This window comes from Aethalodelphis obliquidens, unplaced genomic scaffold (genome assembly GCF_003676395.1).
Source record: "Aethalodelphis obliquidens isolate GAN/ISIS:26980383/991018 unplaced genomic scaffold, ASM367639v1 scaffold5, whole genome shotgun sequence".
Lineage (NCBI taxonomy): Eukaryota > Metazoa > Chordata > Mammalia > Artiodactyla > Delphinidae > Aethalodelphis > Aethalodelphis obliquidens.
In genome coordinates this window covers 14,400,723-14,423,471 of record NW_020837949.1, presented here as the reverse complement: position 1 = coordinate 14,423,471, position 22,749 = coordinate 14,400,723, and the positions used below count along the sequence as shown (strand labels likewise).

Sequence of the window (22,749 nt, the reverse complement as noted above, 5' to 3'; positions counted from 1 at the left end):
TAACAAAGTCTTCCATCTCCATTGTTATTTGGAAGAGTGTTATAATGTTCCTTCCTTTTTTCTGTTCTCTACCCTCTTTTCCTCCTTCCTGATTTTATTTGCCGACTTAGATGACTCCCATACACATAACTTCCTGCAACTCAGAAATAGACTTTCAAATTGTTGCCTCACGACATAATAAATATTTATTTTTAATAACAATGGGGCATATTTTTAAAATTTTAGTTTTGCTCTAAACAAATTTTTTAAAAAAATTATCTCATCTACCACATCCACTTAAAACATCTGTCTTTTGTATGTTTTATCAGACAGGTATTGCGAGTGAGTAATCTAAAGTTTTTCGCTCATAAGCGCATGCTGGAAAGTTTGATGACCACCATTTTGGACACTAAGACACCACTTAAAGTTTTTAAGGATGGAGGAAGTGTGACAAGTACTATATCAAGAAAAATAATTTAGCAAAAGTACATACGGATAGGAAAGATGGGGAGAAAGACCATGGTCAGAGAAAATCATTCATTAATTCAACAAGGCATTCATTTAGAAGTGAGATGCGAAGTAGGAACCAGACAGGGAAGGGACGGGATTGGTCAATAAAAGAACTTGGTGTTTTAAGGTATTATGAAGGAGGAAGAAGAGTTTGGGGGTTGGGGGGGAGTGTCACAGACCCTGCGCTGGGGGAAAGAAGATGAGTTCGACAAAGCCTGGCAGGATATTCAGGTGTAGATGCTCCTCAGACCCCTGGAGATGAAGAACCTAGAGTCAGTAGGAAGGCCGGGGCAGCGGATGTACACAAGGAAGCCATCTTTATAGATGTGACGACTAAACCCAAGGAAGTGAGGGCTCTCGGGGAGAGACCTGGAATACAGGTACATCAAAAGGCTTAACTGAAACCTTGGGGCACACCTATATGCAGGAAGCAAAAAAAGAACAAGTGGGAACACAGAAGCAGCTACCTGGGAGATAAGGCACACTGTTTCAAAGTGGTCCCAAAGGTAGGCGGTCAGCGGTGCAGGCCACCGCGGGGCCCACGGGAAAGGAGTTCTGGAAGAGGGCCCATCATTGGTAACCTTGAATAGAACCATTCTGGTCTTGGTGGTGCGGGCTAGAGTCAGATATCAGAAAAGTGATAATGAGGGGAAAGGAGGCGCTTGGAAAGGAAGGCCAAGCAGAGACCCGCAGCTCGCAGCGATGGAGACATATCCCGGGATCGAGTCGGCTGGGGGGCTGGGAAGACCACACAATACCTAGGGGGTAAGGTAGCAGAGAGGGGAAGACTCAAGATTCCAGAGAATGGAGGCATTTTCTTTCGTTCCCAAACCTGCATCCAAATTGTCTAGGCCCTGGCTTGCCCAAAAGTACTTTATCCTTATGGAGGTGGGGAGTTAATCGTAGTCTTCACCGGGGCAGTAGCGCGCTAGCCATATTCGAAGGAAGGTCTGAAGGCGCTGGAGGTAAGGGAACCTTCGAGAGCAGAAGCGCGGGCCCAGCAAGAAGGGAAGCAGAGGAGTGAGCAGCTGGAGGAAGAGTCATCGGGTGCGAGGTCCCCGCGAGGGCGCGCCCCTCACGGAGCAGCAGCCGCGACAGTCCTCCCAGACCGGGACCGGGGAGACGCCCCTCCCTCCCAGGGCACTCACCGCTCCGACTGCGAATAGTGGCACCGGCCCAGCAGGTTGAGCTTGCAGAGGTGCAGGTCTCCGCAGGGTTTGTTGCAGAACTTGCGACGGCAGACCCGGGCTCGAGTGGTGGCCACCACGGACCGGATGACCCCGTCCTTGCCGCCAGTCTCCAACACCACGAAGCGGTCGGGCCCGGCCTCTTCCAGCACCTCGCAGAGCTGCGCCTCGGAGAGCTGCACCTCGTCGAGCAGCGCTTCCAACGCCATGCGGCCCCCCTGGGCGCACAGGATTTTGGTGATGAAGCTGCATACCCCCGGGTCAGCCATGGCGCGCTGTACTGGCCTGGCCGCGGCGCGGGACTCTGCTCCAGGGAGAATCGAAACTTAAGAGTCCCGGGGGCGGGCGCGGGTTGGGCGCGCCCGGGGCGAGGGAGCGTGCGCTCTCCGCCGCCGCTCGCAGAGACCAGCGGTTTCGGTTTCCCAGTAAACCGAAAACCGCTGGTCTTTGGGTCTAGAGGCCAAATCTCACCGTCCTGTGTCAGATTTAAAGTCAATCGCGACGGTAACCTAGTGGAAAGAGGGTGAACAAGCGCGGGCTAATCTGCCGGCGACGCGGCGACCACCGGACGGCTCCTCGAGGGTCAGGTTCCCCAGCTGGGCACCGAGAGGCTTCTCCGGAAAGAAGCAAAACTAAAAACTGATCTCGGGGCTCTGGTGCAGTTTTTATAAACCAGCCAAAGTGACGAATGACGCGAGTCTTGGGAGCTTTCTTGAGGAGTGCTAGGTTCTCTACCCCACCCCTTCCCGGAAAGAACAGACCCAAGTGAGCGCTTGCTCCGAGCCCGGCGCCCTGCCTCCGGTATTAGTGAATCTTACAACTCCACGAGTTAGATACTGTCATCTCACTCTACTTGAGGAAGTAATCTGAGTAAACACAGCCTACAAGCTGGAGCCTGGGAACCTGAGGTTCCCCAAATCTGGGCCCCAGATCGTGGTCCGCCTGGCCAGGACCAATGTGAACTTTCTCTCACACCACCCTTCCTTCTCAAAGGACAAGTATTATTGCTCTCCCTCTTTTTTGCCTTCTTATGAGCTCTTTGAAGAACCACTTCTTGACACATTCTTGCCTGTCTATAGTCACTAACAGAGGTGCCCCAGACACCGCTTAATCCCTGATAGTAATCAGTCATAGTCGGGAAGGCGTGCTTAGACATATCCCAAGGCTTCAGATAAGTTCCTCTCTTTGGATATTCGGACAAGACCTTTTCCCTCAGTGGGGACTCACTTGGACCCCCAGAGTTGGTATAAAGTGAGAACATTTGAACTACAGAAGATACAGAAAGAAATTTTATCTGAGTTTCTCTTAATCTGACTAAAGCAAATCCTCCTGAAAATACAGCTACCTTTCAACCCTTTCCAAGGGAGTTTCCTGCTAATTCAGTTGCCCTGGAGACAGAATGTCCATTGCAATTAGCATCAAAAAGCCCAGTAGAACCTTCCATACTCTCCCACTGAAGTCCTAAAAACCCCCCTTTTGTTAAATTGAGATGTATACAGTTACTTCAGGCTCTTCCAGGAGGTTTCCATTATTGGAAACTGCCCCCCCATGCAAAATAAATCTTGTCTTTTCTCTTTTTAATCTGTCTATTGTCAGTTAATTTGCAGGACCCAATCACTGGACTCAAATTGGAAGAGGCAAAAGGTTTTCCTCCCAACACTCCCGGGTGAAATGGGTCATTGATGGGATAAGTAATAAACCTTTTTTTAAATGATAGAATTCAGTTGTCAAACTAGAAATTCTTCAAAATGATTAATGGGCATTCTCAGATTGGTGATTCATGATGATCAGAGTCTCTTAGGAATACAGTACTTTGGTATGAAAACCAGCGAAAGCTAGGTTCCCTCTAGCTATTACTTTATAGTTTCCTTTAATCCACTTGGCCTGATTTGTGGTCTGACAGGTTCCCAGGGACTGGGCTTTCAATATCAAATCAATTAAATTCACCACAGTATCTTCTGTGTGGCCCTTACTTTAGCTAGTCACTCTGAACATACAGAAGTTTAAGAAATAGTCCCTGCACTTAAGGAGCTTATGTTTGGGAAGACATGAGAAAACATTAAAACATAAGGGAATCCGTGGTTAAGTGCTGCAACGGGGTATAAAGGAGGTTGGAGAAGAGTACAGTTTGGCTAGAGTGGTTGGGATTAGAGATCTAAAATTCCCCTCAATTTGAGGCCCTGAGAAACAATTTAAGGGGTTGTGGAGAGGAAAAAAGCAGAGATTTAGGAAATTTGTGTTGTCACAGGTTGGGTTCTCCAGGAAGCAGACACTGATATGGAGTTGAGAGTACAGATCTCCTGGAGTGTAACGCCAGAGAAAGTCAGGGGAAGCAGCAGGATTGGTCTGTGAGGGCTGTCAAACCACGATGCAGACCTCACAAGGTCTCCGCTGGCCCGATGGGAGCAAGAGACTAGCCTCGGGCAGAAAAGCCTAGGCCCTTGTACCACTGCTTTGGATGTTCATTGGCAGGGGCCGCTGGAGCAGTGCCTGACTTCAGCTTAGTCACTGAGGTGAATCCTGAAGGAGCTACAGCTGGAGGCGCTCAGCTAAACACACTCCTTGCAGCTGGGGAGCAAGCCCTGCCTTGAACGGAAATCTGAGTGACGCCCTGTGTCCGCTCTAGTCCACCTTTCGTGCCATGTGGATCTGTTTCTCCATCTGTACTTGGGAAACAGCTTTTTCAGCACTCCAATGGGCCACTCTTCCTGAAAAATAACTTAGAAGAGGGAAGTTAATGGAATGAACTACGGCTTCTGTCATTGCACCTGGTTGTAGGACCACAACTGGCCCTCATCACTTCCCTCCACAACCATCCATTTCTTTTTCTTTTTTTATTGAAATATATTTGATTTACAATATTGTATTAATTTCAGGTGTTCAGAAAAGTGATTCGGTTATACATATGTATATATCTATATTCTTTTTTTTTGATTCTTCTCTATTGTTGTTTATTACAAGGTATTGAATATAGTTCCCGGTGCTATGCAGTAAATCCTTGTTGTTTATCTATTTTATATATAGTAGTGTGCATCTGTTAATCTCATACTCCCGATTTATCCCTCCCTTCCCTTCCCCTTGGGTAACCATAAGTTTATTTTCTGTGTCTGTGAGTCTATTTCTGTTTTGTAAAAAAGTTCACTTGTACTATTTTTTAGATTCCACATATAAGTGATATCATATAGTATTTGTCTTTCTCTGACTTATTTTACTTAGTATGATAATGTCTAGGTCCATCCACGTTGCTACAAATGGCATTATTTCATTCTTTTTTATGGCTAATATCCTACTGTATATACTACATCTTTATCCATTTGCTGATGGACACTTAGGTTGCTTCCATGCCTTGGCTGTTGTAAATAGTGTTCCTAAGAACATTGGGGTGCATGTATCTTTTCAAATTAGAACTTTCATCTTTTCCAGGTATATACCCAGTAGCGTGATTGCTGGATCATATGGTAGCTCTATTTGTAGTTTTCTCAGGAACCTCCATACTGTTCTCCATAGTGGCTGCACCAGTTCACATCCCCGCCAGCCGTGCAGGAGGGCTCCCTCTTCTCCACACCCTCCCCAGCATTTGTTGTTTCTAGACTTTTCGATGATGGTACCACTATCCATTTCTAATTCCCCTCACCCTGAGGTGGTCTCAGTAGATCACCTGGGTGGGCACCCCAAACCCTCATTCCTAAGAGGTCCAAGCACCTTCTCAGACCACTGTTGCTGCTCTTGTCTTGTCTATTCACAGTCACAGTTGGGCAAGAGTACCAACTGACACACAAATAGGTCCCTGGAATACACACATATTCCTCTCTGCCCCCTCTAACAGCAGCCCTACCTCTTCCTGCTGACCAGGTCAATTACCTCTGATAAGACAGTGATTCCTTGTCTTACTGCTGGTCTCTCAGCATTAGGAGGGCAAAGTGCCTGGTGACAGCCATAACGTGTAATCCAATGGGATATTTGCTGTATCCCCAGGCAAGAATGTGCCCCTTTTGGGGACCAAGACTTCTAATTTCGCAGAACCCGGAATTGTGGGGACAGGGAAGCTCAGTGGATTTGTAGGAGAGCAAAACTTGCTGCCTCCTAATATCACTTTAGCATGTGGATTATTTCCAGCTGAAAATAATCAAGGCCCAAAAGACTCAGGAAGAAACTCTGACCTTCCCACAACTGCCTAAAAAAAATTTAGATAGAGGGTCTGTTCCCAAATAGAGCTATCACCAGAGATACCTGCAAAGAATATGGGCTAGAGGTGGTAGGGGAAACACTAAACAGGGCCTAGAGATCAGAGTCCACTCTGTGTCCCGTTGTTTCTGCCTGACCCAGCAAACATTTATTTACCAAACGTTTGCTTTTCCATCTCCGTGTGAATGGCCTTCTTCCCCTTTGAAGTCCCAAACCACCACCCCCAACATGCTCTTTTGTCTTTAGCTGAAGATGGTATTTAAGGTGAGCGATTCAGCTATTTGGGGGACTTACTCAGTTTTCCTGCATCTCTCCCATGTATACATGATATTAAACTTTGATTTTCTTCTGTTAATGTCTCATGTCAATTTAATTTTTTGACCAGCCAAAAGAACCTGGAAGGGTAGAGGAAAATTTCTTCCTCCCCATTGGGTCATTGGAATGATGCTAACTGGGGCCACTCATGCTTCCACCCATTGTGGAAGACACACCTGCGTTATCTGCCTGAAGGAGTATACTCCGATGTCCTGGAGGAAATATAATCACTGCAGTGTGTTGCCTCCATGCTGGAGCTTCGGCTGCACCTCTAACTGACCATTCCAATATTTTATCTATCCAGCAGCTTTGGGATTACACTGTGTGTGATATGACCCGTAGATCCCATGTTTATGGGCCCATTCCTCTATTTACTGTAAAGAATCTTCTGGTCAGATACTGTGTTATGTGGGATCCCATGTCTGTGGATCAGGCAATCTTTAAGCCTCCAGAGTGGTGCTACTGAGGTTCTGCAGGCAGGAAAGGCAGCCCCATACCTGGAATCTGTCTATTCCTGACACAGTAAACCTCTGGCCCTTCCAGGAAAAAAGATGTCACAATGTCACAACTGGTCACCAAGTATCCTGTTGGTCTCCTTAAGGAATAGTGCTTAGCCTTGGTCTTAATGGCTGGCACATTGGACATTTAGAGGTGGCAGTAGCTATATTTGTTTTGGTAAATGACAGTCCACACTGTAGGTTTTTGTATTGCCTCCATCTCTTTGGCCACTGTAGGCTCTTTGGTACCCATCATGTAGCTGGGGTGGGACAGCTGCTCTGACCAAGGCTGGCTACATTAACTGGCCAAATTACTTTGTCTAGTTGGTACATCTTTTGTAATGGATATTTACTAGTGGGCTTAAAACATTATACAAACAACTTCCCACTTTGCATTCACTCCTATAGTTCATCCATGTGCCTCAATTCCAGCTCTTCTTGTCTCTGATTTTACAATCTTTTTCTTTCAGGTCCTCTAGACACCAGCCAGGCCACACATCACTGTCCATGAGTCCACATTTGTTCTGACCTTGGGCCATTCTCCTTCCACACAACGCAGATGACCTAGTGCACATCTGAAAGCTCCTCCATTGGGGAGATTTTCCTTCACCACCGTTTTTCAAGGCTTCCCCTAAGTATGACTGTAATGTAGCTGCCTTCCATTTTCAGCTTGTACCCACATACTGAGGGGACTCAGCCATACTCCCAGCTTGGTCTTTTTCTTCTTCCTTTACTGGTTACATGGGACCCCCCTCATATGGCCATAGGTATAAGCTGGTGGAGGGGTGCTGGTGCAAGTGTAATGAGTGACATGGAGATCTGGGCTACTTGTTCATACAGTTTCCTTGTACCCCCTAAATCCTGTATCCTGAGACAGTACTCCTTTGTCAATAACTTCTGTGTACAATCTTATATTCCAACTTACTCGATAGAGAGTTCTCAGAATGCTCAGGTTGGAAATCAAAATACAGCACTCATTTTAGAGGATTGACAAGGAAAGGAGAAGAGAGGAGAGGAATTACTTGGGTAGCTAGAGAGATTTTTTGTTTATTTGTTTGCTTATTTATTGCTGTTGTTTTACTGGAAGATCTGGGCATATTTGAAAGTTTCAAAGAAATATATCTGGGGAGAGTGCAAAGCTGCAGTTGCTAGGACACATCAGCGTGATATCAGGCTATGTGAATCAGTTGAACCACCAATCAGGGAGGGAAACAAAACATACACAAGGCAGTGACGAGTTAGCTATGCTGAGTCATAGAAATTTAAAGTACATAAACATTGGAGGGTTGAGTCAGATGGAATGTCCAAAGTCCATGGCAAACAGATGCTCTCCAGGAGATATGGGAGTCAGAGGGGGCATTAGTCAGCCAGACAGGGGAGGGCAGAGGTGAGGAGCAGGCAGACGGGATCTTCTGACATTGAACTTGGCAGCAACAAGGCTCCCTGGGAGGAAGAGAACTGGGACGGGATGAAGCTGGAGTATACAGGTGGAGGGGTTGACTTCAGAGTGAGAAGGGTCATTTCCCTCTTCGAGGATGAATTTATACTTTGCTTTGGTGGTGTTAAAATGAGGAACTTCAGGTTGCACACCTTTCGATAACACTCATCTGAAGGCACAGGCCACAGGCATGCAGACAATGGCTCAATGTGGCAGCCAGCTAGGACCCAGCAAGTCTCACCTCCTGGTATTTATACCCCTGTATAGTCCCCTCCCACAATGCATATGACTGATCTCTGTAATCAGTGAGATATGACAGCAATGACAACGTGAGTTTCAAAGCTAGGTCATAAAAAACATTGTGACTTCCTTGTTCACTCTTTTATCACTCACCGTAGGGAAGCCAGTTGATACGTTGTGTGGACCCTCAAGAGGTCCTATGGAAAGGCCCATATGACAGGTAACAAACGCCTCCTGTCCACAACTAGCACTACCTTGCCAGGCATGTGGATGAGCCCCTTGGAATGGGATCCTTCAGCTCCAGCCAAGAGGTCCAATGACTACATCCCCACAGCTGACAGCTCAACTTGAACCTCGGGAGAGACTCTGAGCCAGAGCCACCCAGCTAAGCTACTCAGCAGTATGGGAGCTACTCAGTAACCATGGGAGATAAGAATATTGATTGCTTTAAGCTATTAAGCTTGGGGGTAAATTGTTATGCAGCAATGGATAATTAATACAACATCCCCAAATACACAAAGAAACCAAGGTCCAAAACACAAAGTAATGTGCACTGTGTAAGGAAACTGGGGAGGTAATCAGGTCCAGAGGAGGAATAAAAGAACAGATTAAGTGAAACAAGCAGTTGAGAGAGAGTGGGAATTACAACAGGTTATCAGGTTGTGTGTGACTGGGAGAGACAACGGGGAACTCATGATTTCTGAGACCACTTTATGGAAGGTCAAGACATGGCTGGGCATGGCAGACAGAGAGAGGCCCACAGCAGGCTGCATCAGGGTGGCCTTTCATGGCTTGGGCTTCTTCCTTGAGTACTATTCCCCTTGGGATAGAATAGGACTGGGGCTGTGCCCTGAACCCTATGGCACTGGGTGGGATGCTGACAAGACCACCAGGCCCTAAGCACTTACTATGTGTTAAGTGCTTTAAATAATATGAAGACTTAAACAAATGTGGCATTCATACCATGGAACATTATTCAGCCATCAAAAGGAATGAACTGGGCTTCCCTGGTGGCGCAGTGGTTGAGAGTCTGCCTGCCGATGCAGGGGACACGGGTTCGTGCCCCGGTCCAGGAAGATCCCACATGCCGCGGAGCAGCTGGGCCCGTGAGCCATGGCCGCTGAGCCTGCACGTCCGGAGCCTGTGCTCCACAGCAGGAGAGGCCACAACAGTGAGAAGCCCGCGTACCACAAAAAAAAAAAAAAAGGAATGAACTACTAGTATATCCTATAATGAACTACTAGTATATCCTATAATGTGAATGAGCCTGGAAAACATTACGCTAAGTGCATGAAGGTAAAGATAAAGGTCATATACTGTATGATTCCATTTACATGAAATGTCCAGAATAGGCAAGTCCACAGAGACAGAAAATAGACTGATGATTGTCAGGAAGGCCAGGAAAAGAGTGAATAGGAAGTGACTGCTAACGGGCACACGTTTCTTTTGGAGGTAACGAAACCGTTCTAAAATTAGATTAACGGTGACGCACATTCTCGTGAACATACAAAAACCCCATTAAATTGTACACTTTAAAGTAGTGAATTTTATGGCATGTAAATTATATCTCAATAAAAAATAATACGAAGACGGAAGCACATGTAATAGCATTGACCTTGTGCCCAGCACTGTTCTAAATGCTTTCTGTGTATAATTTGCTTAACTTTCACAACCAATGGACCTAGGATCTAAGAACTATTATTATCATCTTCCATTTACAGGTGAGAAAACTGAAGCCCAGAGAGGTTAAGTGATTTGCCCAGGTCACACAGCTAAAGCAAGTACTAGAGCCAAGAACTGAACCCAGGCAGTCTATCTCCTGAAGCTACAGGCTTAACCATTATGTTATATCACCTTTCACTTATAAATGATCTCAGGTGAATCTTTTTTTTTTTTTTTCGGTACGTGGGCCTCTCACTGTTGTGGTCTCTCCCGTTGCGGAGCACAGGCTCCGGACGCGCAGGCCCAGCGGCCATGGCTCACGGGCCCAGCCGCTCCACGGCATGTGGGATCTTCCAGGACCAGGACACGAACCCTCTTACCCTGCATTGGCAGGTGGACTCTCAACCACTGTGCCACCAGGGAAGCCCTCAGGTGAATCGTAAACAAATCAGTGAGGCGGGCTTTAGTACCTCTATTTACAGTACCTCTATTTCACCTCAGAGAATTAAGTAACCCGCTCACACCAGTAGGAGCAGGGGAGGCAGGATTCAAATTCAGGACTTGCTGACTTCAAAGCACACAACTCTATGTCACCTTCAGCTCTTGCTGGCAGCTGCCTTCAGCACTAGGGGATGAACTAAAACGGACCTTCCGAGGATCCGCACCTCAGCAGCAGGCTGACACAGGGAGCTTCTTCTTTTAGGAATCATGGGATTGCAACACCTAGTACTTTTCCTGTGTACATGTTATGATGTCTATATTGCTTTCTCATCTTCCAATTATCTTTTCACCAAATAAACAATTACATTAGCAAATCAGAAGTTGAAAATGCGTTTGCTCAGTATCCTCACATAGACTTAGTTTTAACTAGGATAAATGCAAGTTAACTTTTATATTGAAATAAATATTGACTCCTATGTTTTTAATTCATTTCAGTTAAAAATTTGGCCATACAGAAAAATTTGCGAGTTTTCAAATAGGTACCTCTTTTTTATTTTTGGATTATGGAAATTTTCTATATAAAAATAGAATGGTATAATAAGCACTCATGTACCCATCACCTAGCTTCAACAATTATCACCTATAGATTTCTTATTACATAGTTCTCCAATTTATCAGTAGTTCAGCTATGATTACATTATCCTTTAGTACTGGTTAAATCACTTTTTAAAAGGCAAAATGTTAACAGGTGTTAATAAGTGGTGATAAATTTATAGATAATTTACATTTTCTTTTTTTTTTTTTTTTTTTTTTGGCGGTATGCGGGCCTCTCACTGTTGTGACCTCTCCCGTTGTGGAGAACAGGCTCCGGACGCGCAGGCTCAGCAGCCATGACTCATGGGCCCAGCCGCTCCGCGGCATGTGGGATCTTCCCAGACCGGGACACATTAGCGTGATATCAGGCTATGTGATATCAGTTGAACCACCAATAAGTTTTTCAGTAAATTTACATAGGCATACAACCATCATCACAACCTGGGTCACTTTAACAATTCTTCAGAAACTGCTGTTCTATTGCAACTGCAATAAAGTTGCAAATTCCAACTTTATCTCTTACCCGTGCAACCAGCTTTTGTGTGTCTATGTTATTACATGTTTTGTAACACATTAGATTCTTAGAGCTATAGCTGGGAACAATAGCTTCTTCTCAAGTACACTCAATGCCATATTCTGCCCTTCATAATTACAGCTACAGTTCAAACAGCTTCTACAGGGATTTAGAGGTTTAAAGCAGTATCACAAACTACTGGAAATCAGAGATCTTTTTTTTTTTTTTTTTTGTGGTACGCGGGCCTCTCACTGCTGTGGCCTCTCCCGTTGCGGAGCACAGTCTCCGGACGCGCAGGCTCAGTGGCCATGGCTCACGGGCCCAGCCACTCCGCAGCATGTGGGATCTTCCCGGACCGGGGCACGAACCCGTGTCCCCTGCATCGGCAGGCGGACTCCCAACCACTGCGCCACCAGGGAAGCCCCAGAGATCATTTTAATGGATTTAGCAAGATCGACAAGGTTGTATACAGCATAATAAGCAACAATGCCCTTAGACCTTGGTGAAAGGGGTCCCTGCCCTGGGCTCGGTGCCCTGACTGCACCCTGCACCAGGTGTGAAGAGGCAATGGAGCTGAGGGGTTCCTGCAGCCCTCCGCACCACACTACGGTGCCCAGGACTCGGAATTCCCTGCCCATACCACCCCAAGCCTGTTTCCATACCTGAGCCAGTCTCTTCCCAGCGTGTGTCCTCCCTTTAGGGCTATTGGGGGTGACTGCTCACTGGAGAGCGGGTGACTACCCTTGCACTTGGGGGCTGGGTGGCCACACACATGCAGAGCCTCTCATGGTGCAGGATGGAGAAGAGAAGAGATGGGCTGAAAAGAGAAGGGCGTGGGCTGAGTGAGCACCGGGGGTAGCTCTCTCCACACTGCCACCTCCCCCAACAGCATTCCAAGAAGTCTGAGAATTCTAAATTGGAACGTGACCCTCTTCGTGATGGTGTATTTGTCAAGGCAAGAGGATAAAACATTTTAACAGTCTGCTAGGCTGATTTTAAATTTTTCAGTATTTAGACATCCGGTGTGTGGACCTCTCTTTGTATGGTTTCATTTATACAAAATGTCCAAAACAGGCAAATCCACATGGAGAGAAGATGGGTTAGTGGTTCCCAGAGGGTGGGGGCCGGAGGGGAAACTATGCATGTGCCTGTGGTATGAGTCTTTATCCATGTTTGCATGTATACAAAAGTGTATACATCTGGCAATGAAGATATGCAGTCACCCATTTACTCTCCAAGTGATTGTGGGTGAGGGTGAGGGGCGGGGACAGGAGCTAGAGTGCAAGGAGGATGAGAAAGAATCTAAGAAGTCATACCTGCCTTCTATGAGCTTATGGTACACCTGAGTCTCTACAGGGCTAGTTATTCAGGGGGTATGTAATGTAATTCGACTACAACACAACTATCGATACACTTGGGAGAATTACTTCACTTCTCCAGATGTTAGTTCCTTAGTCTGTTAATTCTGAGGGTTGGACTAGATGTCCTTTAAAGGTCCCTTCCAGCTCTAGTACTCCATGATTCGGTGATTTTAGACTACCCTTGCATCTGTGTTAACTGGGTTCAGGAGTAAGACAGATAAATTAAGTCATCCACCCAGCACATATTATAGTTCCTTACTGTGTGTGGGTGTTGGCCACAAGCCAAAGCAACAAGGCCAGGGAAGAATGGTGGGATTGAGAAGTCGTAAAACATGTCATAAGCCAATTGTATAAGAGGCTAAAATCACTTGGCTTATTGCACTCAACACACTCAAATTAGTCACACCCAACAGTAAAGAAAATAAAGGGTTTAAGGAACCACTTTGAAGAGAGATAGGGGAAGGGAGGCATCCTCAACGCAAATGGCAGGCACGGGTTCTAGATGTAGGCAGCGGCAACCTGCATGGCGCTGGCTTTTCTCAGCAATCACCTTCTACTCCGGCAGCTTCTGACACGGGCAGTCTCCAGCGAGCGTAGTGCATGCGGTCCATCGAGACCCTTCTCCAGCAACTGCACTCAGACCCTGTCTTTTGTGAGGTACAATCCCTAGAGTGCAAAAGTTACAACCCCAGCAGCAAAGAGCCTTACCTGTGGACAAAAAAATGTTGCCTGCTATTTCAGTAAACAAAAAATGCTGTCTGCCATCAAGCCAACGGTCACTGCAGCTGCCCTGACAGTGCATCCTGAGGGGAATTCAGGGTGGAGAAAAAGAGGATACTGGCCCTAGTTAGTTAAGATGCATATCAAAGGAATATCAATGAGCCCAGACACTTGCATCTTCCCATACATAGAAAAGCATTAAAACCCTTTACTTGAGATGTCTGTTTTTTGTAATTAGCAGTAATCTTTTGAAGTTTGACTACATTTTTTTTTTCCCAGCAAAAACTCCTATATATCCTGGCTCCTCACTCACCTCTTTGGAACAGTTCTTCAGAGCCATCTGAGAAGCTAATTCCCGGACTATAGACCTTAGTAAGGTTCCCCAAATAAAACATAACTGTCAACTTTAGGTTGTTCATTTTTTAAAGCCAACATACAGGGGTGGACCCCGAAAAATTAGGATCGCTAAGACAAAGAGCATTGCTCACCACCCATTTCCACAAGAGTTCAGTTGTAACCCACCGCAGTTGCTGACTGACAGTAGGACTCTTAGAGGAATTTAAGGTGAACACAGAATGAGGCATCTGTGCTTTGGACGCACGCGAACAGGCAGGTCCCACAGATAGTTAGATGTATATCTCAGGAAGAATTTTAATGACCCTAGATTCTTGCATGTTCCCATACACAGAAAAGCTGAAAAGATTAACTGGAGACATCTGTTCTTTACGATTAGTAGTAATCTTACCAAGATATATGCTTGACTTCAGGTATGCCCTGGCCAAAAATCATGTATAAACTGGCTTCTCCCCTACCTCTACCAAGTAGTTGCCACAGTTTACTGAGTGGCTGTCTCCCAGGCTTTAGTCCTCAGAAAGATCCCGAATAAAACTTAAACACACAACTCACGTTATGCATCTTTCTTTAAGTCTTTCCGCACACCTTTAAAAACAATTTACTGGACCCTGGTGGTCCAGCCGTTAGAACTCCAGGCTTTCACTGACAAGGGCCTGAGTTTGATCCCTGGTTGGGTAACTCAGATCCCACAAGCCCTGTGACACAGCCAACTCCCACCACCACCAAAAAAAAAAATCAATTTACTTATTTGACTTCACACTCCAGTTATCTTAATTTACATATTCCAAATCTTACATCAGATCTTTAGAAACAATCAAGATGGGTGCCACACTGGCCACTGTGACTCCATGTTGGGTTTCCCTATTTATAACAAATCAGAGGTTCTATTCTAAATTCTATGAGCAGGAATCACAATATAACGTCACATCACAAGGGTAGCTTTATCTATGGAAATAAGAAACCGTATTCTGGTGAACTCCCGCCTCCAAACATCGGCTTCCTCGGTTTGGCAGAATTTTTTTTCTAAGCTTTCCGGCACTGCACAAGAGACGGCGATCACGTGCCAGTCAGCGCCCCGTGTTGCTCAGGAGCCCAACGCGATCCAACCCGGAAGTGGTCCTTGAAAATTACTTTCCCGGGAAACTTGTATTTGAAAAACAATGCCATTCTAATTCGCTTTTTCCTAAAGTAAACTCACGGAGATAGAGTCAAACTCTCGCTGTCAGCACAGAGAACAACGCTCTCCTCCGGAGAAACTTTCACTCCTGCAGCGGTGAAAGCCTAGGGGAACCAAGACGTGGAGGGCACCGGTTCTCCGGCGGACGCTACTCCTGCACGGACCAGTCCCCCGGCGGGGTTGCTGTGGAGACCGAGCCAGCTTTGTGGATGCCGAGGCGCGCTGAGGCCCGGCCTTCTGTTTGTCTGCAGAGGGGATTCATAAGACTGACGCCAAGATGGTTAGTGGCTTTGAACAGTGAGGGAGAACTCTGAGTAGGTCCTGGGACTGGAGATTAGAGGTTCCAGACATACTTCTGGGTTAAGTCTAGGATTGTCAGCAGAGGATGATGTCTGTGCCCTCCCCGTGTTCCCACGGGGGACAGGGATGCAGTTGTAAATACATCGTTGCTTTCTTCCCTCCTGCTTCTCCATTTCCCCACTCCTGAGCTGCGCGTGGGCTGGAAAGCGGACCGAGGGAAGGCTGAGATGACAGCAGCTGCGCGAAAGCATCTCTTACCTCACTCTAATTGGGGGAGATAAAGAACTAGGGAGTAGCAGTTTCGTTAGCTCAAACACAGGGTGATGGCCCTTTTAGTAAAATAACATGTTACAGAAAGAATTTGAATACGCTTACCTGGGGTTCGTTGTTACGGATTTGACTTATAAATCCTGGAGCCGTCACTCTCAGTTTAATATTGACCATCGGAATGGGATCATACAGCTGTCTTTGTTGTTTCTTTCACAGATGCTTTCAAGGGCCAAACCTGCTGTAGGCAGGGACCTACCGCATACTGACAAAAGAAAGAAGAAAGGTAGGAAGATTCCAAAACTAGAGGAGCTACTTTCACAAAGAGATTTCACTGGAGCTATTACCCTGTTGGAGGTAATGTCCAAAGAAGGTTGCTTCTTAGGAGGTGAAAAACCAGAATATAGAGGAATGCATGGGTGAATGCTGGTTGCTATGCTGTTGGAACAGGTGGGTGCCTTCTGGGACTTTCTGTAAATCTTGTCAGGCCCAGATTCCAGATTCCAAGTTAACTATAAACCTGATTAAAGGTGAACTAAAATGATAGACTTATTTCTCGAGGGACAGTTTTAATTATATCTAGTCCCACTGATGATGAATCCAGCCTAAAAATGTAGAGGGACATTTAATACAGTGTCAGTTCACATGTTGTTCATTCCACCCCCTGACCAATTTATGGTTTATTCCTATTATATGTTATAACATTCTGATCAAATTTAAATAATTCTACCATGTTGCATGCTTATTGTCTAAAAATACTGTATCTTCAGAAGATATTTCAAATCTCTATGGCAGTAGTTCTCAACTTTTAATATGCATCAGAATTAGGGTACTTATTAAAATGTACATTCCTGGACTCCTGCCCTAGGGATTCTGATTCTTTACAGAATCAGCCTACAGTGGTTCTCAGGAACCCGTATTTTGGGCAAGTAGCCTAAGTGCTTCTGATGTAGATGTTCCAAAGATGCTGCACTTTGGGAAACGGCTTTCTGGGAAGCATATGTTATAAAAGAATGAAAGGGTACACCAAAGAATGAAGAGATGAAGAGTTTTGACAGCACAGCCTGGCTGTGTTGTTCCATAATCATTTCTCTAAAGCACTACAACAGCCTTATTACTCTATCAACAATAAGTGTTTTAATTAGCTTTATGTATCTTTCTCAGTCTTTCACGTATAGTCCTGTGTTTCTTGCCAGTGCTCTGGTATTGAGCACATTGCTTAACTCTTCTGGCATCAGCTTTCTCATCTTTAAAGTGGGGGAGTTGACTTGGAAGGACCATCTAGCTCTGTAAATCAGTGGACTGAGTGGTAGATGCATGTGTAATTTTTGTCAGTCTATTTTCTCTTCTCTCTTTTCTTTGAGGCAGTGACCACACTTTCCTTACTGTGTAATCCCACGCTGCCTGTAAGTTGTCAGGGAGGTTCTGCGCTACGCTTTCATTCTTAGGTAGCCAAAGTGCCATGATGGATGGGAATGGGAACTGCCGTGGTTTAGGATGAGGAGGTGTCGTGAGCTCTCCTGTGGCTCCAGGGAATTCCTGGGGCAAATTCAGGGAGACCTCAAATAAGAATTTTTTCAGACTTAAGGCACTGTACTCAAATTCACAGTATTTGGTGAGAGGAGAATTTCTAATATTATGGAGTTAGCTACAGGAGTAAGTTCTTATTCAGACAAGAAAGTATCAACAGATGTCTTCATCTTGTAATGGTCGAGGCACCTGAGGTTTTGTAACAATGATCTGTTTTTCTTTAATTTTTAATTTATTTTTAAATTAATTTTTATTGGAGTATAGTTGCTTTACAGTGTTGTGTTAGTTTCTGCTGTATAGCAAAGTGAATCAGTTATACGTATACATATATCCACTCTTTTAGATTTCCTTCCTATTTAGGTCACCACAGTTAATGATGATCTGTTTAATTTTTACTTTTTTTACCCATGTTTTTGACTTACCACCATATAGAGTGAAAAAAAAAAATCTCACCTTGCCATGGTCATTCAGACTCCTCCTTCAAGGTCTCACTCCTTTCCTCCAAAACAGGGCTTTTCTTTCATTGGCTGATGAATTCATGAATATTTTTTCATAATGGACATAAATGATTAGGTGGTCTTCTAAACATCTTTAATTCTTGCAGGCCCTGGTAAGCCTGTTGAAGGGTAATAGAATGATTTAATGGCTTGTCCTCAGTGAAAGGTTATAACCTATGAATAAATGTACGTGTGTGCTCACGGGGCAGGTTTGAAGCATGAAGATGAATGCGGGGTAGAGCATGGAGGGGTGAAAACATGGGCTTTGGAGTCCATGGGCTACGGTGGTCCCTGCCACCACACCTACTGGCTGTATGTGGCCTTGAGTCCATCACTTAATTTCACTAACTTTCAGTTATTTGGCATTAAATATTTCACATAATTCTTATGTTCCTTATGTATCACCCAGAATTGTTATGAGGATAACTCTTAAATACTTTCTGGAGTAGGGTGTCAGTAAACACAGAAAAACAATTGTGAAATATTTGAGGTAAAGGTAATTGTGCTGAGTTCTGTAGGTATCAGTTTAATTAAACTGAGATTACCTTGCTTCTACAATTTGTGATTTCCTATTGTTCATTAATAACTTAACATAGCAGTGTTTAACAGAGAGTGTACTATTCAAAGTATTCATGATTTTTTTTTTCATGAAATTTTAACGTGAAGTTCAAACGTCATGTTGGGGAACAAGAAGAGGACACTAATTTGTGGATTGGATACTGTGCTTTTCATCTGGGTGACTACAAGAGAGCTTTAGAGGTTAGTTTAAAGAAACTTTTCTTTTTATACCAGAAGGGTTTTGAAAAGTTATTAAGCTTTGTATTATAATAATACACGCTCATGGTAAAATTCAAACAATATAGAACGGAACAAAGGAAAAAGGAAAAAAAGTCACCCTGTATGCTTTCCTCAATCCTATTTCTTTGTTAACAGAAGTAACCATTGGCTCTTTTTTGATGTGTTGCCTCAGAAATCTTCTGTATATGTTCAAGCATATTTATCTATGTCTGTTTACTTTTTCCTTTTAAATATATACTAATGAGATTGTTCAATATATTAATATTAGTCTTTCTTAAGGAAGTCTTCAGGAGAAGAAAAATAAGCCCTTTTGATAAAAAATTTCACGATTCTTTTCTCAAAAAGAAGTTCATTGTTGTTTTGTGTGGTTAATTTTAGACATAGGAAAGATTATATTATCTTTATATTTTTTAAGTATAGCTTTGAAAGTTTTTTTTCTTGGTCATTGTAAACCCTGCAATGTAATTAACAATCTATGGAATTATGGATCTAGATAAAATTGTAGATGCCTTATGTCAAATAATTTTTAATTCATAAATGAAATTGTTTGGAACTTTCCCACATATTCTTACTCTCAAAGTGTAATCTAAGGATATTAAAATAACCTGCACTACTAAAATGAAAAGTATCCAAGATCAGGTAATGAGGAAGTGATATGAACAAAAGCAACAAAATCAGTGAAGGAAAAGTGAAGATGTGAAAAGGGCAGAATAGGAGCTGGTAGTATATGTGAAAGATAAAGGAGAAAAGAGAGTAGCCCAAACAGAGTAAGAAAGAAAAAGGGCATCTGGGGAAGACTGATTAATAGTAAAAGAGTTTATGGAGGGACTTCCCTGGTGGCACAGTTGTTAAGAGTCTGCCTGCCAACGCAGGGGACATGGGTTCGATCCCTGGTCCGGGAAGATCCCACATGCTGCGGAGCAGCTAGGCCCGTGTGCCACAACTACTGATCCTGCGCTCTAGAGCCCGTGTGCCATAACTACTGAAGCCCGTGCACCTAGAACCCGTGCTCCGCAACAAGAGAAGCCACCACAATGAGAAGCCCGCACACTGCAACGAAGAGTAGCCCCTGGTCACCGCAACTAAAGAAAGCCCGCATGCAGCAACGAAGACCCAATGGAGCCAAAAATAAAATAAATTTTATTTTTATTTTAAAAATAAAATGAATCTCAGAAACTGTCCTTAAAAGGAAAAAAAAACAGAAGAACACACCAGATTTTAAAAGTGGGAAGCCAAATAAACAAAGCCAGAGAACAATTAGAATGAAATGAAAGTTGTGGGGTATTAAGGTTATCAGATTTTAAGTTAACTGAACCTATGCATTTTTAATAAGGCATCTTTTTTATGTCTTTTTAAGTTAGCAAAAAAATTGTTTTAGTTGCTTTTCATTTCTGCAGTTTGTTAGCCCATGTCAATATTAAAAGGGGAAGAAGAAAACAAGTGTAATGTTATGTGGACAACAGCCCTGCATGGGTAGGATTGAGCCTTAGCTTCAGAATTTTTTTTTTTTTTTTTTTGTGGTACGCGGGCCTCTCACTGTCGCGGCCTCTCCCGTTGCGGAGCACAGGCTCTGGACGCGCAGGCTCAGCGGCCATGGCCCACGGGGCCCAGCCGCTCCGCGGCATGTGGGATCCTCCCGGACCGGGGCACGAACCCGTGGCCCCTGCATCGGCAGGTGGACTCTCAACCACTGCGCCACCAGGGAAGCCCAGCTTCAGTATTTAATATTACAGGTATAGAATAAGTAAGGAGCATATAGAAGTCCCTATATGTGAAGTTGCCCAGTCACAGTAAGAACTCCTATTCCATTATACATAAAGGAATGGCCCATTGATTACCCTACTGCTGAAAGGGATCACTGCTTAATGTATGTTTCAGGAATATGAAAATGCAACGAAAGAGGAAAATTGCAGTCCTGAAGTCTGGGTGAACCTAGCCTGTACCTACTTTTTTCTTGGAATGTATAAACAAGCCGAAGCAGCTGGATTTAAAGGTAAATGGGCCCTTTTAATATCTGGTATTCTCACTAATAGTAAGAGTCATTTTGAAGATTTTAAAACTTATTTAATTCCTTTTTCTATTGAGGAAAAATCAAGTGACATTAGAAAGCTAAAAAAAAAAAAAAAAGCTTTACTCTTGAAAGACTATTGGATCTTAGCAACTTTATGTTTAAAAAGAGAGTTAATCTGTGTGCTACTTACCCTCCCCAGTTCACCTCCTCAGAAGCTAAAGCCAAAAAGCAGAAGGATGAGAGAAGAAAAAGGGCAAGGTGCCTTTCTTAGGCTCCACTGTGGTAGGAAGTTCATGCTGTTGGTAGGAGTTGGGTATAGTTGTTCAAGCTGTTATGAATGTGCATTTTATAGCTTCTTTTCCTGCTTCTGAATGAGAAGCCAAGTAATTTCAACTTGAAGAATCCAGATTTCTTCCCTTTTGCTTTACTTACCAGGACAGTCAACTTAGGAGAGCTGGACTCAAATTTGCAAATAGAGTAGGGCAAAAGGGAATTATGGGAGGAAAGATTAAGAATAATTAGAGTGTGAATCAAATTAAATTCAAAGAAAAGTAGAGAAAGTGGGCAAAAGAATGTTTGTTAGGAAATATGTTAGGGAAGAATGTATTTCAGGGTAGAAATCTTAGAGAATTAACTGATATATACATATTTAGATAGAATTCTAGTTCAGAGTCATGGAATTCTAATTTTCCTAATTTAGTTATAAAGGTCTTTGAGTTATTTATCTCACGTTTCTAGACTTTATCTGTGCCTAGAACAGTTAGACACATGTAAGGTGATCAAGGTAGCTATCTCTCTTTCCATATATATCTTTCTTTTTTATACATTGAAGTATGACTTTTTGTTGTAAAGAGATATAAGATTGAGTGTCTAGAATTAGGAAAATTCTCCAAGAGCACATCTGGAACTTAAGAGGTGTTCACCTTTTTGCTTGGCTCCCTGTTTTAGATGGTAGATTATCATGCCAGAAGATCTATGAAATGGAGACGGGGCTAGTATTTAGGAAAATATGGCACTGTAATTATGAAAAGGGGATTTCAGAAGGAATCGACAAAGAACACTGGAAGACCAGCTGAATGAGAGTGGATTCCTACATGTACTGAGATGACCGTAACCATTTGCTTCCGGTGTTTGCTTCAGTGTGTGAACTACACAGGGTGGGCTGCTGCTGGAACTGGGAGGAGTGCCATGCTGTGCTTCAGCACCATAGAGTGAGGAGGAAGAAGTGTGGGCAAGAGCGGAACCTTAGAGCATTTTCCTTCTGGTTCTTGGTGATGTCGCTGCTACTGCAGTAAGACTAGACTAAAATAATACATTAATATATTATAGCAGAGACGTAGCAGGATCCAGTAGGTAAGGATTTGGGAAGATTTATCTGTCTCGTGTCATTCCTGCAAGGGACTAAGTGCCATAGACAATTGAGTTCTTTAATAAGTACCTTGGATTTTTTTCACAGCTCCAAAAAGCCGACTTCAAAACCGCCTCCTCTTCCACTTGGCTCACAAGGTACTTCCGTTCCTATTTCACACTTTTTGTTTTAATGTGGTAAAATTAAAAAAAATTTCTTATGTATATCTTTTTTTAATTGACGTGTAATTGACTTCACACTTTTTGTTTTTAAAATATATTTCTCTTTCTTCTTGTTACCAACAAGGGTGAAAGAAAATTAAGTAGGAAGTCTCGTTAATGGTATTTCTAGAACAAGTAGAATACAGGTGTTAATTTTATAGGACTTTCTCCCCCATTAATGTTTTTTTACTCTGTTTATTTATTCAGAAATGTTAGGTTTTAGTTCTTCTTAAGCAGTAGTCATTTAAGATTAGTTTGTTTCCACCATCTTATTGTCTCTTAGGAAACAGAATCAAAGACACCTTGTCCTGACTCCTGAAAGTAAATACATACCTTTCAGAATTGCCTTATAGCAATAATTTTGATCATGTCATAAAATAATTTTTAAAATCATTTTTCATATTATAAAATTACACATTCTATTAAGCAAAATATAAATATGCAATAAAAGGATATAACATCTACCATATTTAAAGCTAGCTGAATTTCAACGTTTTGGCATATCTCCTTTTGGGGTAATTATTTTTTATATGCATATTTGTATTTTTGTTCATTTGTTTTGCAGAATGGGATTCATGTTAAATATATATTTTTGTATTCTGC

General features: G+C 43.5%; 2 protein-coding genes and 1 long non-coding RNA gene across 6 annotated transcripts in view; 1 reads left to right on the top strand and 2 right to left on the bottom strand.

Annotated features, from left to right (window-relative positions):
- The window catches only part of ZC3HAV1 (zinc finger CCCH-type containing, antiviral 1), a 65,252-nt gene extending 63,221 nt beyond the window's left edge, over positions 1–2,031 (bottom strand). The window contains exon 1 of the mRNA XM_027101778.1: positions 1,638–2,031. Within this exon, the coding sequence (XP_026957579.1) occupies positions 1,638–1,945 (308 nt within the window). The 5' untranslated portion in view covers positions 1,946–2,031. The remainder of the gene's footprint in view (positions 1–1,637) is intronic.
- A 9,925-nt stretch (positions 2,032–11,956) lies between these two features.
- LOC113618044 (uncharacterized) lies at positions 11,957–15,161 on the bottom strand. Its single transcript, XR_003431861.1, has 3 exons — positions 14,793–15,161; positions 13,474–13,631; positions 11,957–12,379 (listed from the first exon to the last, which is right to left on the bottom strand). It is a non-coding gene; the product is annotated as an uncharacterized LOC113618044 (long non-coding RNA).
- A 165-nt stretch (positions 15,162–15,326) lies between these two features.
- The window catches only part of IFT56 (intraflagellar transport 56), a 34,713-nt gene continuing 27,290 nt past the window's right edge, over positions 15,327–22,749 (top strand). Inside the window, exons 1-5 of one of the 4 annotated variants that reach the window (XM_027101773.1) lie at positions 15,327–15,454; positions 15,961–16,098; positions 18,435–18,527; positions 20,445–20,559; positions 22,034–22,083. In XM_027101773.1, the coding sequence (XP_026957574.1) occupies positions 15,452–15,454; positions 15,961–16,098; positions 18,435–18,527; positions 20,445–20,559; positions 22,034–22,083 (399 nt within the window). In that variant the 5' untranslated portion in view covers positions 15,327–15,451. Of the gene's footprint in view, positions 15,455–15,960; positions 16,192–18,434; positions 18,528–20,444; positions 20,560–22,033; positions 22,084–22,749 lie in introns of those variants that run through there. The other 3 variants (XM_027101774.1, XM_027101776.1, XM_027101775.1) reach the window with 3 other exon arrangements.